General features: G+C 37.8%; 1 protein-coding gene across 3 annotated transcripts; it reads left to right on the plus strand.

Moving 5' to 3' along the window:
• Nucleotides 1–989: 989 nt before the first annotated feature.
• LOC122830261 (E3 ubiquitin-protein ligase pellino homolog 1-like) lies at nt 990–18,044 on the plus strand. Of its 3 annotated transcripts, XM_044115486.1 has the most exons (9): nt 990–1,061; nt 1,182–1,254; nt 7,211–7,327; nt 9,055–9,221; nt 14,592–14,721; nt 14,933–15,034; nt 15,658–15,861; nt 15,955–16,143; nt 16,419–18,044. In XM_044115486.1, the coding sequence occupies exons 4-9, from the start codon at nt 9,136–9,138 to the stop codon at nt 16,995–16,997; spliced, it is 1,290 nt and encodes a 429-aa protein (XP_043971421.1). In that variant the 5' UTR covers nt 990–1,061; nt 1,182–1,254; nt 7,211–7,327; nt 9,055–9,135; the 3' UTR covers nt 16,998–18,044. The 3 variants fall into 3 exon arrangements, with proteins under 3 accessions (XP_043971421.1, XP_043971419.1, XP_043971420.1); XM_044115484.1 differs by lacking the exon at nt 7,211–7,327; XM_044115485.1 differs by having other exon boundaries at nt 1,020–1,254.

Here is an 18,044-nt window from a genome sequence, read left to right on the forward strand (position 1 = left end):
CACTTCTGTCAGGAACATTTAGCCAACAAATACAGTAGAAGAACAGAACCGTCCCCAGGAGTACAGATTATGACTCATATGACTGAAGTCTCTACAGGTTTGTCCTGCTCTAAATACCTGTATGTTGCCCCAAGGCGTGTTTTCATCGTTATTATTGTTCTTTTTCTTCCAAGTTCTCTGGAAGGCCTGGTGAAATGTACAAATAGTCTGAGGAGAAAAAAGTTTATGGCAATTAAACTGTTGCCTAAAGCGGTCTTGAAGTGAAAAAAAAATCCTGAAAGTTCTTCCCAGGGCAATTCAGTAAAATGAAAATAAAAAATTCTAAAACTAGGTATTAGGTAAGAGGATTCATATATTTTTTATTCAGGCCAAGTCGAATATCATTTTTTGAATTGTTGATGTACGCACGGTTGAACCAAAGTTAGGCAAAAAGTTTGCTCAAGTAAGAGTAGCACTACTTCTACATATTTTTACGCAAGCAAAAGTAAAACGTAGCTTTTCAAAAAATTACTCAAGTAAGTTTTAAGAAGCACTTCGTAACAAGGCTATTTAATCAATTCCTGATTTACTAATTTAGTAATTCCAACTGTCCCCCCAACACATCAAAAGCCCATGAATGGGTCGACCCATCTCCATTCAAAGGTTGAGCTGAAACCTAAACAATGGTTAACCTCAGTGACCATGAATGGATACTCAGTTAAGGTGGAATAAAAGTTATGGTCTCGGTTTAGCCTACCTCGTCCTCTAACAGTCATATTAGTCTCCTTTTTAACAAATTGTCTCATTTGCTTTGATACTGAAAAAACAAAGACAAAAATATCAAGTTACGTACAAATTAGTGTATCTTACATTTAGAATATAAAACTAATACATATTAATTTACTCAAATAAATGTAACTTAGTAATATTAAAGGAGATATCAATTGAACAGTGGTTAATGAATTCTGCTGAGGGCCCTATACAAGCTTCCGGTTTAGTTTTACTTTGAAATCTTCCCGGATGTGGGAGCCGTTTATAACTACTACTGTTTAGTCAGAGCCCGGCGTCACTTTAGAGACGAAGTAAGTTTCTGTCTTTTCCTCCGAGTTTTCTGAAGATTACAAGGTCGTCAAACTACCAGCGGATATTGCAATAAGGGCAACATTTACATATATTTAAACTCATCGTTGTTTTTCTTTTAGAAAATAAAACCCCAAGCTATTTCATTTTCCGAACAAAGCCGCCCGGGAGAGATTATACACGACTGTAACTTCGGTGAGTTTATTTGTTTATGATATAGCTTTTCCTCATTCCCTTTAACCACCTAGTTTTCCTCAGTGTTGCCGTCGAGTCACTTTAAAAGCTAACAACAAAGAGTTACTTTTGACTAAATCGACCAAACAACTTAAAATAGTTATGGTAAATGTTAAACTACTGTAATTTCCACCCCTAGCGTTTTGTAGTTAGCTCATTGTTAGGACTAACATTTGTCCTTAAACGTTAAAAACCAGTCTTGTGGGATAAAAGTTTGCTCCTGTCTTGAGTTATAGTTTATTTATTTTTCTGTTACCTTACCTTCAAATATAAATCTTTAGTTACTCTTTGTTTTTAAAGGACCTTACACTTTTTCTTCTTGTACTTTTAGTTTTACATTTTGTGTTCTGCTTATTTACACAGCAGTGAATAATTAGAAATGCTGATCCTATCCTTTAATTACAGGGTACAGCAAACACTCCTTTAGGTTGCACTGAATTTAAACTCTCAACTGATCCTTGAAAGTTGCCCCTGGCAATGCCTGAACTTAATATTTTTTATTTTTGTCTCCTCTTCAGTTGTTGTAGTTGACACCACTGGTCTGTCGCATCCAAACTGACCAGCTGGCCTTTCTTTGTTCAGCACCACATACTGATTAGCATGCACCATCCCACTACCACTGCATCTGTCCCGGCAGACGCTGCTTTTGTTCCCCATATAAAACTTGGGTCTGTGCCCTTTTTGTTCCAACTGCCCCCTCAATGCATCAAAAGCCCATGAACGGGTCGACCCATCTCCACGGGCAAAGGTTGACCTGAAACCTAAACAACTGTTAACCTTAGTGAGCATAAATGGATACTCAGTTAAGGTGGAATAAAAGTGACGGTCTCTGTTCAGCCTACCATGTCCTCTAAACATATCAATCTCCTTTTTAACAACAACAAAAAAGATAAATCAGAGGCTCTTATTCATATATTTCAAATGCTTAATTACTAGCTAAATATTTTCGTTTTGAATTCTGTTCAATTCAAAAATACCCTCAGGAATCGTTCTTCTTGTAAATGAAATTAAGGGATATTTAGTTCATTATGTCATGTGCCTTTTGCACTTTAATTTTTATTCTATTTGCTCATACAAGCTTTATTTTGATCCTGATAATGTTGTTCTCATTTATGTCTGTCTGCTTTATTTGTCAAAAGATAGGTTGAGACTACCCTTGTAAACTGCAACAGATAAAAGCCTAAATTAAAAATCTGATTTGTATGCTAAAATCCAGATTCTAATTAAAACTAAAGTTGACAGGATCAGGATCATGACAGTAATCATCTCCTTGTACTCCACTTCGCTTTGTCCAGAGGATCTTAACCCTCAGAGAAACAATTGCTTGCTGGAGGTGTGGACTCTTGAAGTTTTATATTTTACCCTGTTGCTAACGTTTGGCCATTACGTGTGTAATTCGCCAGTTCAGTGCTACAAAGTTTACCGGAAACTGTGTTCGTCGTAAACAACCATGTTGTACTGCAGAGAAGTGCCAAGCCGAACAAGATGACCGTAATTCAGTATTGGAAGTATTCACTTCCTCCGTTGCCATTGCTGAAACTACAGCCAGACTACAAATCTAAAGTAACTCGGAAAATCAATATCACTGTTCACAATTCTTTCTTCTGTTCGCCGATTAGCCCAGTAGAAAATCTACCGGAGAAATCCAGGTCAACGGGAGAAAGTCCAGACGGTGCGTTGACGGTCAATGAGAATCGAGCGGAGTTGCTGTTACTTTTTCAGTTGTCGGACAGAATGTCTAGACGTGACAGCTGCAGCTTCATTCTTCTGCCTGTCGCTGCTGAACCCACAAACCCACAGCTGGACTCTCTCCCTGCCTGCAGTAGGCTCGCACTAACTAATAACCGAACCAGGGTGCAGAAACGCTGCTTAATTTGACTTGTATAACACTCAAGATTAGAGGCTACATATCAGAAAAGTGGAAATGTGTGTGTAGCAGCCAGAAGCGACCTTTCTTCATAAAGAAGTCAGAGCTTTTCCTACAAGTTTTCAGAGCTTTTGCTCTTGATCATAATGTTGTTTGTGATACTGGGAAGAATGGCACTCAGAAACAGGTTCATGACACTCGTAAATGTGCTGATATGAAAGTGTTTGTGTGCAATGGCCTGTGGATTGCTCTATTTTTCTATTCCCAAAAACATTTTGTAGCCAAAGAACAGATCACACAACTTGTTCTCATAGCAGAATTCATGAAAAGAGAGGCTGATTGTGTCCCCACATAGTCGTGCACCAACGTCAGCCTGCTCTGCCTTGTATCAACAGATAGTCGTCACGGTAAATCCTGTTGTTTTGAAACTGCATTGAATTGGAGTTTTTCTCGCTGTGTTTTCTGGGGGTTTTTTATCCGCTGCTTTGCTGGTTATAATAATTTTTCAAATTTTCACTAATACCTGTCCAATGTAAACGATTGCAACTGAGGAATGACATTGAATGATTATTTTTGAAAAATGGGCATTCTCTTTATTTTTGTAGCCCACTTTGGAAGAGGTAAAGTTGACTGCTAAGTCAAAACAATAAACAGCTAAGATTTAAAAACAAGGAAACATTTAAGGTTATATGCAAGTAATGTAATTTATTACACAAATAAAAACAACTAATTTAAAACACTATGAAACTATGAAGACATAGTTTTGCCAATCTGGGCATCTGAGACAAATGTTACAAAGATTTGGTTGTCTTATTAAAAAAATCTTTATCCCTCCTGCTTCTGAGTTATACTGTGGTCTGACCAGAAGAGATTTGGTTGTTTTCGTTTAAAGAAACAAATATATCCATGTGCAAAATAAATTATTAACCCAGTTAATAATTTAATCAAAGACCAAAAATGGTCTAATATGCATGCAATTTGATGTACTTTAGATTGGACTCTATTCGATGCATGTTGTAACGGGGTCTCTAAACAAATTCCTTGCTTCTTTGCCTACTTGAAATGACTATCAGAAGGCATAAGTTTTACACATTTCAAGCAGAAACGGGTAATGACAATGTATTTTGTGTGATGTTTTTTATTCCAGCTTTGAAACTGTGTTTTATATAAGTACTGATGAACATTTTTTTGGTCATTTTAGTGCAAGAACTTATTCAAAAAGACAAATATTGGACTTGATGCCATTTACGATGACTTTCATCATCACCACTGTCAGGATTTTGGATGACTCAGCTTTTTTGCAACATAGTCATGCAGAAAATTGATCCAGGTCTGAATGACGCCTAAAGCCGTCCGGCGGCCTCTCTGTGGCTAAACTCAGTCCTGCTGAGTCGTTTGTTGCCTCTGTGGATAAATAATTTAGAGGATGAAACCTGCCACCGCTATGCAACTGTCGAGTTAGCTGTTACCGAGTCCTAAAATAAGCCTTTTATTTATTTTTATTTTGCAGATGTTGAAACTTGACGCTTAACAAAATAAAACGTCCAGGTTTAAACGTCACGCATGTTGTACTGTACATATTGTAATTTACAGATGGATGTAGTTTTCTTTATTTAGTTCTTTACTGCAAGTACAATTTTGCTTTAAAATTGACAATTTAACTAAATAGTATGTTTATTGCATTGAGTTTTTGTGTGTTTTTAACTTTATAGGTTAAAACTCGTTTTAAGTTTCAGTACAGATTGACTTTATATAAACTAAATACTTCATAATTTAGTCTTTAACAGTATCCTTTGCTGTGTTTATTTCTGTATTTTCAGTTTTACTTTGCAGGATAATTAGTAGACATCAGCCTGTTCAGTTCCTGCATACCTTGTGTTTAGCATCGTCGTGTGTGATGTATGATTTAGTTTGAGGCTGCGTTGGTAAACTAGTTTTCCCTGTTCATGTTGGTTTAGAGGGAACAGTAAATGCAAACTAGATGAGCCAATTCTGCCTGTGACTAAATTAGTTTTCCTGCACAACTCGCTTGTTCCCTGATTCCTTGTGATGTTTTTTGTCAGAAATGGGAGTAAATCTTCTCTGATAGAGGTGTTGTTATAAGGAAGAAACTCATTTTGGTTTAATTTTTTCTGGACAAAAGCAGATGACACTCAGAATTCCCTCATAAAAACATAAAAAAATTATCACAAGCCCCATTCATGCTTATGCTAATACGTCACTCTTAGCTGTTTTATTTACACAAAACAGGCATGTTGTATTGTTGCATCAATCAAACCCTTGTAACTGGTGAATATGTTTTGCATGTTTCTATTGGTCTTTCTTCTTTTTAAATTCTTGCAAAGTTAACAACAGAGCAGAGATGCATGCAGTGTAAATCCGGAGTGATAAGGAAGTGGTTGCTTTTTTTTTTCTTCCCCCCACCAGGGGGTCCTTTTGTCCCTTTTTTTTTCATAGTAGGCTGACAGGAAAGGGGGAAGGAGAGGGGGGAAGACATGCGGCAAATGTCGTCGGGTCCGGGAATCGAACCCGCGACGGCCGCGTCGAGGACTGAAGGCCTCCAAACGTGGTTGCTTTTTTATTTTAATTACCTAATTGACCTTGACTGTAGTGTAGAAGTGCAACTGTACTGTGCATTCTTCATGTGCCCATCTTTTGACTCGTTCCTACAGATGGTCATCTTTTTTCTGGCCAATTGCTAATTACCCATCTTTAGAAAGCCTGACCTGCCGATTCTAATTTTGGCCGATGCCAAATTTATTTGTCTGAAATGTCGCTAAATGTAGTAAGAAGGTTGCTAAGTTGATAATACTGGTGTGACTATTAACTGCAAAAATGACCTGGTGGGTGGGTCTGTGAGTCAAACCTTTGTCATGAGATAACAGAAGAGGACAGTCATTGACTTTTAGACCTTTGCTGAGGTTGATAAATTGGCTTCACATGCAATTATCGGCCAATCACAGATCTCCCAAAATGAAGACATTTCTCTGATAAACTGGTGCACCCCTGCATTTAATGGATCAGTAAAAATTGCATCATGAAGAGGGGAAAAGACTAAACTTTTAGACAAGTTGCATCCTACTATAAGTCGCAGGACAGGCATTGCTTCTGTATTTCATAGCAAGGGAGCCACGACTAACTGTATCTGTTGCACAAACAATGGTTTTTACCAGGGCCCAAATTATTGTTAAAAATCCTTTTTTTATTGGTCATATGTCAGAAACAGAAGTTTTTTCAAAATCATTCATTTATTTTAAGCTGCAGTCAATGATCAAATGAATGTATACACAAATTTCTACTTTTTGATATGAATTAAATGGGTTTCAGTTACTTGCTTGATAATGTAAACTAACTTTCTGAAGAGGAAGATTTGACAGGAAGCTCTTTTAAAATGTATTTATAGTAGTACTGGGGTTTTTTTTAACAATCATCTGACTTCAAATGATTTTTTAAAATCTTTCAGCCCCCCCCATGCTACTTTTTCACACTTATCATCTTTCTCTCTCACTTGTTTTGCGTTCAGTATCTTCTGATGTAATCTTGTGTTTCCTGTCACTTTGCTCTAGTTTTTTTGGGTTTTTTATCTGTGGTATTCTGAGATAATTTTCAGCAAAAACATCTTCAGAATCTTTGCTGTAGTTTTTGGATAAAATTACCGTCTTTCTACTCTCTGATCTTTAGCAGCTTTTCACTAAATACGAAAGGTTAGATGGGGTTTTTCCAGACATAATGACCACTCGGTTTGCTTTACACTGGAGCCACATTCACACACACACACGTTTATGCACTAATTCACACATGTCGGTAGTCAACTTGGATAAGTGCCTGGCCTTTCACATCGACATGTGACAGCAAGAAAGCTGGAATCTAATCTACACCATTATGATTGCAAAGCAACTACCCAACGGTACAGTCGCTCAACATGTACATTTTCATTAAAGAGAATCCTACAGAAAAAAAAAAAACACTTTTAGCCACAATCGCTCTAATCCACTCTGCCATCTCCATGTTTGATAGTTGAACTTAATTAATTAAATTTTTCCATGACAGTTTGCTTCCTTCAGACTTGGCTGACTTGTTGCCATAATAATGGATCCAGGAACTCTAGAAGAATGACTGACCAACATTTGACTTATACAGCAGGACAGTGATCAATTTCACACCCGTGTAAGTAATAATAGATGAAGCAATTTATGGATTGATTTTTAAAGTTGACAGGATCGTCACTAGATAACAAGATAAAAGATACTAAAAAAAAAAAAGAATAGCGATGGTCTTTTGTGGAGCATTGGCTTCAGTAGATAAATCTGTTTGGATGCGTAGACAGAACTGTAAGTGGTGGGATTGTAATGAAACGTTAATTTTTCCGCCATTGTTTTATGTTTAGCTTTACAGCTCCTGGCTTCTTGTGAAGCAGAATTATGACGCTTGTCTCACATCGACAATGTAAAAGATGAATAAAATGCCACATGGCCGTTCAGGCTCAGGTTCTTTGAAAACTATTGGATACCTCTTAGGGAAGTGGCAAAAATCAGATTTGTTTTTTCTTTTTGGGTGAAATAAAATTGGACTTTGGTCGTATTTGCCTGCTGTGTGAATGTAGCCTTTTCCATCAATGCGACCTTTGGTGCTGGATGCAGCCTTGATTTAATAAAATCACACAATCAGGATATCGTATAGATCAGAACCACCCTGGTACATGTATGCAACCATACGGTATGCCTCACACATACCGTATGGTTGTCAATGAGGGACAAAAAAACGGGCTGTTCATGCTGGAAAACTTCAATAAATCTGAATTAACGGTTGCATTTTTATTTATTTTTAGGATATTTTTCTGTTTTCTGGTGTATGATAAACATATAATTTTTTTTATGTTTCCTGAACAGCTTGTTGGTGAAAATGATAATTTGGTATTAATCAACTTACCTGGTTAAATAAAAGAAAATTTTTAAAAATCATGCTGAGAGAGGGTCAGAATTCCTCCACAAAAAAGTAAAATGCATATTGGTAACAATTTTATATGAAGGTGCCTTTCAAAGAATAAAGCTATAAAAGGAATATCAATATATCAAATATAATTAAGCATTGTATATTGCCAATTATCAGACTGCTTATGGTAATTGGCAACCATCACAATTTGCCTTATACTCAATTTATTTGGATAGATTTTTTTTTTTACCTTTTGATAATTGCAGTTGTCATTAAAAAACTTTGTAAAATATATTTTTGGATAATATTAAAAAAACACACAGCAGTGGTTTTTCCATAGTGGGCTCCAGACCAAGGGAATCTGACTTGGGAATATTTTTCACATTATATCTTGAAAATCCAAACATCTCTCCCTGCTAACCATCTATGTCCAAAAATAGGAAGATAACGATGTTAATAGATAAACATCTTTTGAGAACGAACTGGAGTTACAGACTTACTGCACAATTTGTCATATAAGCCAGCAGCGTAAGTTACGTTTCTACCCTCTGCGGGTCATGACATCATAAATAAGCTTTTGCATGAATGCTGAGCTTGTTTCTTCCTTTTTCTTGGTACAAAGCATTTTTTTTACATCAATACCAGCATGGTGCTCAGTGAGTCACCCTGCTGCAGACATAAATCGCCTCCATTTTACACCTCACAACCCCACTCAGTGTGCTGGGGTGAATGCATACATTGTTTACCAGTGTTGCCCCGAGTACAAAGACAGTGTGGGTGTATCGAGGAGTATTGAACCCGTGAGTGGGGCCTTGTTGAAGCCTGTGTTTTTCATAAATGTGTAAAAAGGTTTTTTGAATTTTAAATGAAAAATGTAGAATAATGTCCTCTTTGATTGGTTGAGGAAACTTGTTTGATTATTGTTGTCTTTCATAAACTTGATGATTGATTTTCGTCATCAGATGGAGGTGCTCTGACATTCCTTGAAGGGATAACTCAAAGTGGGAAAGTCCTCACACGTGATCCCTCAAAAGGCTGCACAGATGTTTTCTCTGGGTCAGGAAAACATCTCGCCCTCCCCGGCGTCCACCAAAGGACCAGTCAGATATGGAGAGCTCATCGTGCTGGGGTAAGATGCTGTCTGTTTCGGGTTTTAGAAACGCCAATTAAAATGGCACAAACAATGACACTTGCTTTGCTAAAATGGGAAGAAAAAATATACAAATGATCTAATGTAAAGTCTAGTTTAAAATACAGAATAAAACACATCAAGGTATCAAACTTCACTATCAAAGAAAGCCTCTTTTTCATGTTTGGTTTGCAGGACGTCTAGGATCATCTGAGTAATGGCACTAAGTACTTTGGCTGGACTATAGTGGTGTAAAAGTTCCTTTAAGTCAACAGGAGTCAAACCATAGACGACTAAAACAATCTTAAAATCTGTCCTGTAACAAACAGGATGCCAGTGGAGGAAGGCCAGAACTTCAGTACTTTGTCACTAAGGACAATTCAGGCTGAAACATTCGGTACAAACAACAAAGAAATGACTTATCTGAACCAAGGCTGTTATTATGAGTGAAACTAACAAAATAATGAAAACAAGAATTAAAAAAAAAAGTAAAATTCAATAAACTTGACACCGCAAGAAAAGGAAAACTGAAGCTGTAGTGAGTGTTCTCAAAATTAACAAATTAACAAATTTAATCGAGAAAAATGTGCTTAGTTTTTGTGTCACTTTATGCCAGGTATGTAAGGCTTACTGTGAATATAACTGTGTTTTATATTTATCCAACTGTTTGAAAGTGGAACAAAATAAAATAAGTGGGACAGAAACCTTAAAGTTGACTTGAAATGCTCAAACAAAAACCTGCTTTCATTACATTTTTGAAAATTACTATGCCGCAAATCTTTTTTTCCCCAGGATGGATGTTCATTTGCAGTAAATTAAGATATTTTCTAGATCTTTATAAAACTATTTTAACTTACTAAGCAGTTTTTAAAAAATCGCAAACGCTTGAAACGATTAAAAACTCAATTTCAACTTGCATACAAGGAATTAAAAGTTGTCCAAGCAAGAAGAGATAAAAACGTAAACTATATTGAGATATGGTTTTGGTTTCACTAGAAGTCTCAGTCTTAGTTAGGGGAAAAACAGATGTCACAACTTTACTAAATATAAAAAGATATCAAACTTGAGCTTTTTTAAAGATTGGTAATTGTGCCATAATCCCAAGAAATTATGTGCAGTTTTCTGGCCGATCACCAATTACCCATCTTTTAAAAAGCCTTACTTACCGATTCCGATTTTGGTCAATACCATTATTTTGTCTGAAATATTTCTCAATATATCAAGAAAGTTGCTGAATTGGCAAGAATGGGGTGATTATTGTTAACTGTAAATGGGCAGACATGACCTGGTCAGGCGGTTTTGTCAGTCAAACCTCTCACAGGAGAAAAGAAAAGCACAGTGGTTGATTTTTAAACCTTTGCCGAGGTTGATAACATCGGTGGATAAGAGCTGCTTCACATGTAAAAATAAGCCGATCACTGATCCCCCAAAAATAAGGAAATCGGCACCGACAAATTGGTGCACCATTACAAAATACTACATCTGGATGAGTACTGGAAACCAGTAAATTTTTAGAAACAATTTACAGTTTGTACTGTTGCATAGAGAACATCTTCCCCTCTGAAAAACCGCTTGATTGTCACAAGCAATCAATCTTGCAATGTGTTTTCATTACAGGTTTAATGAAAACACTCTTATTTTTCTAGCATCACATGGACAAAAAAAGCTTTGGTTACACTTGTATTTATGAAAACAAGCACTCGTGTAATCATAACTGGCAACGCTGGGCCTTGGCTCAATCTATCGGTTTATTGTTTGGCTGCTGCGTAACTCGGCTTAAAGCCAGTCAAGTGTTGAGAAACCCGCCCACAGCAAAGAATTCAGCTGACATCCTGACTGGGAGCCATTCACTGCGGTTCAGGGAAGTCGAAGGACGTCAGGAAAGTTGTGGCTACTGCGGTGGGAGACTTTTTGTTTGCTTTTGCATTGTACTGTCCCCATATGAAATTAAACAGTCTGGGAGGCTTTGCAACCCAGCAATTATTCTGCTCATAAGGCTTCATTTTAAAGAGCCATATAGTTTTTGCAAACAGAAGCTGAGTTTGGTGTGATTCAGTGGAGCCACATTGGAAGTGGGGGTGGTCTGACCTTGTCTATAAAAGGAGGGGGGTGTTTCTGGGTTTGAATTGCAGGAAGTGTGCATTATCCATTAAGAGAATAGCTTGGCTTTTAACTGAGCTCCTGTTTACTTGACCTGCGGCTTAAAGTCTGGCTCTGAAGATAAACTCCAACTAAACTGACTTTTTAATTAAAGCTTCTGTCATCTTAAATGTCATGGAGTTCATAAGTTGATAGTCTTCTTTGTGGTGTTTAGCAAACCAATTAAAGTTAGATTTGCTGTCCTTGTTTCAGTGGTCTGATTATGAATCGGCAAATCTCTGCAGCCTCATCTTGAATCTAGATAGAAAGTGTTTGTTCTTCTTCTACAAAGATTTCTGTAGTATATTTTGTATTTGAACAAAATATACTATGGAGAAAACCTTCGTTAAAATTTGCAACTACGGACATTACGAGAAGGATTACTGAGTGAAATCCATTTAAGAATATGGTATTTTCTCCAACAGATCCAAAACCTATAAAGAGACAACATGTTAAATTAACTGCATGTCCAAAATGCTTTGCAAATACATGAAATATGTTATAGTTTTAGCTATAATTTGCTAGTTGTTGGAGATCATTTTCTGTTCATGATTAGCTAATTTATGTAATAATCCTAAACCTCCTGATTTCAGTTACTTATTGACAAATGAATAGAACTGAATTATTCAATTTATTTTACTTTCAGCTCATCTGAGTTTCTAGGAACCTTTAATTAGTAATCCATAACTTTGTTTTGCTGGGGAATAAATATGACGTGAAAATGTGACCCTTTCTTTTACCTACTGGTCACCAGACTGGGGAAGGAGCCAGCCATGTTTATCTTATCACCACACACAATGAACAGGATGGAAAGGGAAGGAAAATGTCCAAACTGAGGCATCATGGGTTCCCCGTTTCCATAGCAACTGTTAGACGCCATCTAGAGACCAACCGGTTGTGTTGGGAGATATGCCAACACAACCGGTATAGCAACATTTGCTACATTTTCAGCTGGTGCAGTTCGTTTTCACACTACACTGTGTCAAATGAACCAAACCCTTTGAAAAACCTGTTCACCTCCTCACCTGTGGTGGCCCAAGAACCACTGGAGGAAAAACACAAAAACATCTGAAGAAGACACTGAGTGCAACTTCCTTCTTCGAAATGTAAACAAAAGTGGAATAGCGCCAGACTTTGGCGGTTGTAGGATTTCTCTTTTGCCTTTGGTAAAAGACCAAGTCTGTGCGATTGTTTTGTTCGTATTTACCCAGAATGCTTTACACTATAGTCCACTTCCTACTTTTGGAGTGATCTCTGGTCCACTTGACGATCACAAAACCGATACCTACGTTTTTAGGCGGACCAGAGTTTGCTTGTTAAGTCCGCATCAGAGTTTGTTCATTCGCTCCTCCCCAAATGAACCGGGCTTTCTAGAGTTTTCCTCCAAACTAGAGTTTGATTGAAGTGGACTAAACAGCGCTGATGTGAATGCACCCTCAGAAATGCATGCTTTAAGAATTTAATTCCTACTCTGAAGTGTTCATGTAGCAGCTGTTTTGGTTGCCCCTTCATTATGATTGTTCTTCCATTTTCAACTCCACCCTCTTCACCACTGTGCACATATTCAGTCCATAACCCTGTAGGGTTGACTTACTGGATTCAGAGCCAGCTTTGTTGTACCACTTGAGTGTTGGTATTAGTTGTGTTGGATGTCTCTAAATTTGATTCAAACATATTTATCTCAAAGGGAAATTATATGTTGCCATAACTTATACTGTCCAAGTCTCTTCAGAGAGCGGTTGTGGATGTTGATGCTGAGGTCAGGATGGATCAAGGAAGCAGTCAGTCCTGCAACAAATCTGAAGAAGCCTCTGACTGAAGACTGTCTCTGTATGACAGACACGGAACTAACACCTTTATCTGTATGTTAGATATCTGCACTATATTCCACGGTAACATGTCCTGACACCAAGAGTTGTTGGCTAATCCATCTTCTGCACGTATGCCACTCCTGGGCCTCTGCTGTATAGTAGAAAACCAGACTTGTTGAAACGAGTATACCCCATCTTTGTAACTTTAGTCCTGTGTTGTGTTTGCACTGTAAAGAGGACAGAGTTTTATTTATGCCTTATGATTTGATGGTTGCTATGGAAATCTTTAAATCCATACATGATGATTAGTTTCCTTGGGATTTCCACAAATATAGATGTAAAAACCCTGAAACACTAATGGTTCAACATATCTTAGAGATCGTAGATGTGACTGCATATCTACATGCAGTCGATAAAATAAAGTTCTTTCAGTCAAGAATTTTATTTTATCTTTTCATGACAAGTCAAATTTCCGATTTTAATCTCCCCCCTCGGTTTTTCTACAAACAAAATCACAAATGGCAGAAAATGTTTTCAAAAAGTGTCTTTTATTCCATTTATCAAGATCTGATGTAACCAGCTCAGTCTGTGCGGTTTTTCTTCCAAATAGACAGTCTATTTGATGTTTATGTATTTAAAGGTGAAGTATTTCCCCATTTATAAAACGGATTCCATAGTTTTATGAGTTGTGATAAAATTACGACTTTATTCTCCTAGTATTACGACTATTCTGACAATTTTGTGACTTTTTCACGTATTATTTTGGCTTTATTGTCATACAACTTTAATTGAGTTGTATGACAATACAAGAATATTATACATATTATACAAGAATATGATTTTATTCTTGTATAATATGACTTTATTCTGATATTATTCCGACTCTGTAAGACTTTGATCTCATATTATTATGACTTTTTATTGTTATAAAAATCTAACGATAATGTTAGATTTTTATAACTTTATAGTTGTAAAACTAATCTTGTATGATTTCAACTTTATTCTCGTCTTATTGCCTTTATTCTTGTAGTAATATGCCTTTATTATTATTTTGAAGTTATTGTTGTACGACTTTTATCTTGTGTTTTTACAACTTAATGATATTCCATTGTTTGGTGGAATATTTACCTTAATTTACCTGAATTCAAAGTTCAAATAAATAGAAGCTGTAAAAGACGCTCATCAAACAAGATGCCCGCCGTCGTGGGCGTTTTAACACTATTCTGATCTATGGAAACCTAAACAAACAAAAAACCTAAACAAACAAAAAACAAACACATTTTCCAGAAATTAAATAATCAAAAGCCAAAGATTTGATTAAATCGGTTTATTTCCCAGCTCTCTTGTCTGATTATGTCATCCGGAAACATTTGGTGGCGCAGTGAGTTGATGATAAGCTGCTGCTGTTGTCTGTGTTCAGGTGCAATGGCTCTCTGCCGTCTGGTGAAAGAGGGAGGAGGAAGAGCCGCTTTGCTCTGTGTCGCAGAAACAAGGCGAATGGAGTGAAACCCAGCACCGTGCACACATCCTGCACTCCTCAGGCTGCCAAGGTGAGAACTCAAACACACCAGTCCATTTGCATCACACTGACCAGAGCCTCTGATACAACCTTTACTACTGTGACTATGGAAATGAAAGGCAGCTGGAAGATCCTTATCGCTTACATTTCCTCATCTGTGTCTCTAAGTCTCAAGGAAGGCTTTACACATGTTCAATTCTTTATGTTTTAAATATTTTGTAACGCTTTGTGTGTTTTTAAAGGCTATCAGTAACAAGGAGCAGCACAGTATATCATACACACTGTCTCGGGCGCATACTGTAGTGGTGGAGTACACGCATGACAGCAACACAGACATGTTTCAGGTGTGTAGCCTCCATTTTCACCTTGCGAGCACATCAAAGTTAAAGTTTTATTTTATTTTTATTGCTTGCTATTTTAACTTTTATCTTGGATGTAAAATAATGTTATTAAATTGTGCATCAATTAATGATTGTCAAGGTTAGATCGTCCTTGATTGTTGGGTATAATCTTGTACAGAATACCCATATTCTGTCGCAATAAGCAAGAAATCATTTAATCGCATGACATTTTAAAATGAGCTAAGTTTCTGTCTCCATGATTTATCATTTTTGTCTTTTCTCTTCCTACCAAAAAATTGGATGATAAAAATCTTCATTCTGGTCCATTTGTCTCAACTAAATCTTCTTATTTTGAAGGACATTTTAATTTAGGGACTCCATAATTCATTTTAGTTATTATGTTCTGTTTGTTTATTTTGGATATTTAAAGTGTCTTCCAGTTCCAGTATTGAATGTTCATTAGAATTTAAAGTTTATTAATGTTTTAGAATGTGTATTTGCATTATTATTGGATTTACCGCCCAAATAAACATCACTGTGACAGGCTAACAATAAAATGAAATGGGACAGGATTAATCTCAGATTCTTACTAAATCTTTGCTCTGTAAATGTGCATTTGGTTACAGATTGGCCGTTCCACAGAGAATCCCATCGACTTTGTGATCACAGACACTGTACCGGGCGGGCAGAGCCCCACTGACGCTCCTACAATTCAAATTCAGAGCACAATCTCCCGCTTCGCCTGCCGCATCATCTGCCAGAGGAACCCGCCTTACTCTGCTCGGATCTACGCTGCAGGCTTCGACTCCTCCAAAAACATCTTCCTCGGGGTACGATTCAAGAACCTCGAAGACTACGTCTATTTTAACGCTGCGATTCTTCACTGTGTATTTTCTAAGACTTGCATAATACTCTTGTCACAGGAGAAGGCAGCCAAGTGGAGAATGCATGACGGTCATATGGACGGATTGACCACAAACGGAGTTCTGGTCATGCATCCCCGGCAGGGTTTCGCCCAGGACTCCAGACCGGGTGTGTGGAGGGAAATCTCTGTTTGTGGAAACGTCTTCACACTGAGAGAGACCAGATCTGCTCAGCAGAGAGGCAAGATGGTGGGTAATGCTTCGTTAAATGTACATTAATCTGGTTTATTTCTCAACATACAGACCCATCCAATAAATTACAATATTATTGGAATATTTGTTTGATTCAGTAACTCTTTTCATGAAGGGAGTTTGAGAAACAGGACAGAAAACATTACCATTTTTTGTAAAACCTTTGTGTCGATCCCGGTGAAGTGTATTTCATTTTCTAAAGCTTAAAAAAAAACTGTCTATCAGACTTCCTGTGTAACATTAAAGAACATCTCCATCTTGGCGTTTTGCAGGTGGATTCTGAGTGCAACCAGCTGGTCGATGGCTCCCTGATTGACCTCTGTGGCGCCACCCTCCTGTGGCGTACAGCAGAGGGCCTCGCTCGCACCCCCACGGTCAAACACCTGGAGGCGCTGCGGCAGGAGTTCAATGCCGGCCGGCCCCAGTGCCCCGTCGGCTTCAACACCCTGGCCTTCCCCAGCATGCGACGCAAGGACGTGTTGGACGAGAAGCAGCCGTGGGCGTACTTGCGCTGCGGACATGTCCACGGCTACCACTGCTGGGGAGGCCGGCGGGCGCCCGAGGTGGAGGCGGAGTGCCAGGAGAGGGAGTGTCCCATGTGCCGAGCGCAGGGGCCCTACGTGCCGCTGTGGCTGGGCTGTGAACCGGCCTTCTACGTAGACGCCGAGGGCCCCACTCACGCCTTCGTCCCCTGCGGCCACGTCTGTTCGGAGAAGACGACGGCGTACTGGAGTCAGATCTCGCTGCCGCACGGCACCCACGCTTTCCACGCCGCCTGCCCGTTCTGCATCCACCCTCTCAGGGGAGACACTGGTTTTGTCAGACTCATCTTCCAAAGTCCTCTGGACTAGAAATGACTTCTGATGGAAGAGGAACAAAACACCTGGAAGTGTGAGGTTTCTAAAAACTGAAATTAAATTTGTTAAACACAAAGTGCATTTATGGATTCCCGTCACTTTTTTTGAATATCTAATGTGTCTCTGGCTGCGTTCTCCTTCAGAGGAGGATTTCCTCTCAAGGAGCACCTTCAGAAAAACTCTGGGAAAGTGGTAATAATTTTTAATTTGCCTTATTTTTCTATTTATTCTTTTACCTCTTTTTAGTACTGTGTTTTTAAAGCAGTGCAGAGATGAACAGCAGCAGGATACCAGTATGTCCTTCACTCTAAATACTAGTAAAGTCAAGGGACGATCATTATTTTGGGTCCAGTGTAACCCCGGGGTCCCTCTGTAGCTCTGACAAAAACACTGGATTAAAAAGCAAGAAGCAAACTGTGGGATTACATTTTTACATCTTGTTTAAAATCAAGTCACTTCCTTCCTAGGTATCTCATGATTAGAAAGAATCTGTAATTTTATCTACAGATGTAGATGTGGGAAGCTTTTGAAACCCTTGTCTTGTGTCATAAGTAGTAATCTTTCTATTTTTTTAAACAAAGAACTGTAAACCTCAGACACTGTAAACCAGCAATCTTCCATTTATGGGCAATAAAGTTTTTACCAAACCATTGTTGAGGATATGCAACATCTTTCTACAGTGCCACCAAGTGGCTAAATTTACTGCTTTTTAGAATGTAAGAGATTATTTAAAATATCCTCAGCTTGTACTCCTCCAAGTCAATATTTTAACTTTTAACACTTTGGAAACTTTTTAACATATTTTAAGTTGTGTCTCTATATGTTTGTTGGTTTATGGTCTTTTGGGAAACTAAGTTTGAAAACATTATCAAAAAATCTTTCAGGTTTAATTTAAAGTCAATACAAATAATATAACCACTTTACTGACACTTGATGTTTCATTTTAGATTTTCACTGAGCTTTGTTTTAGTTTCATTCAGTGCTTCTGCCCGCTTGACTGTTTTTGTACTGTCCAAAACAAATAAAGACTGTGGATCATTA

This window comes from Gambusia affinis, linkage group LG04 (genome assembly GCF_019740435.1).
Source record: "Gambusia affinis linkage group LG04, SWU_Gaff_1.0, whole genome shotgun sequence".
Lineage (NCBI taxonomy): Eukaryota > Metazoa > Chordata > Actinopteri > Cyprinodontiformes > Poeciliidae > Gambusia > Gambusia affinis.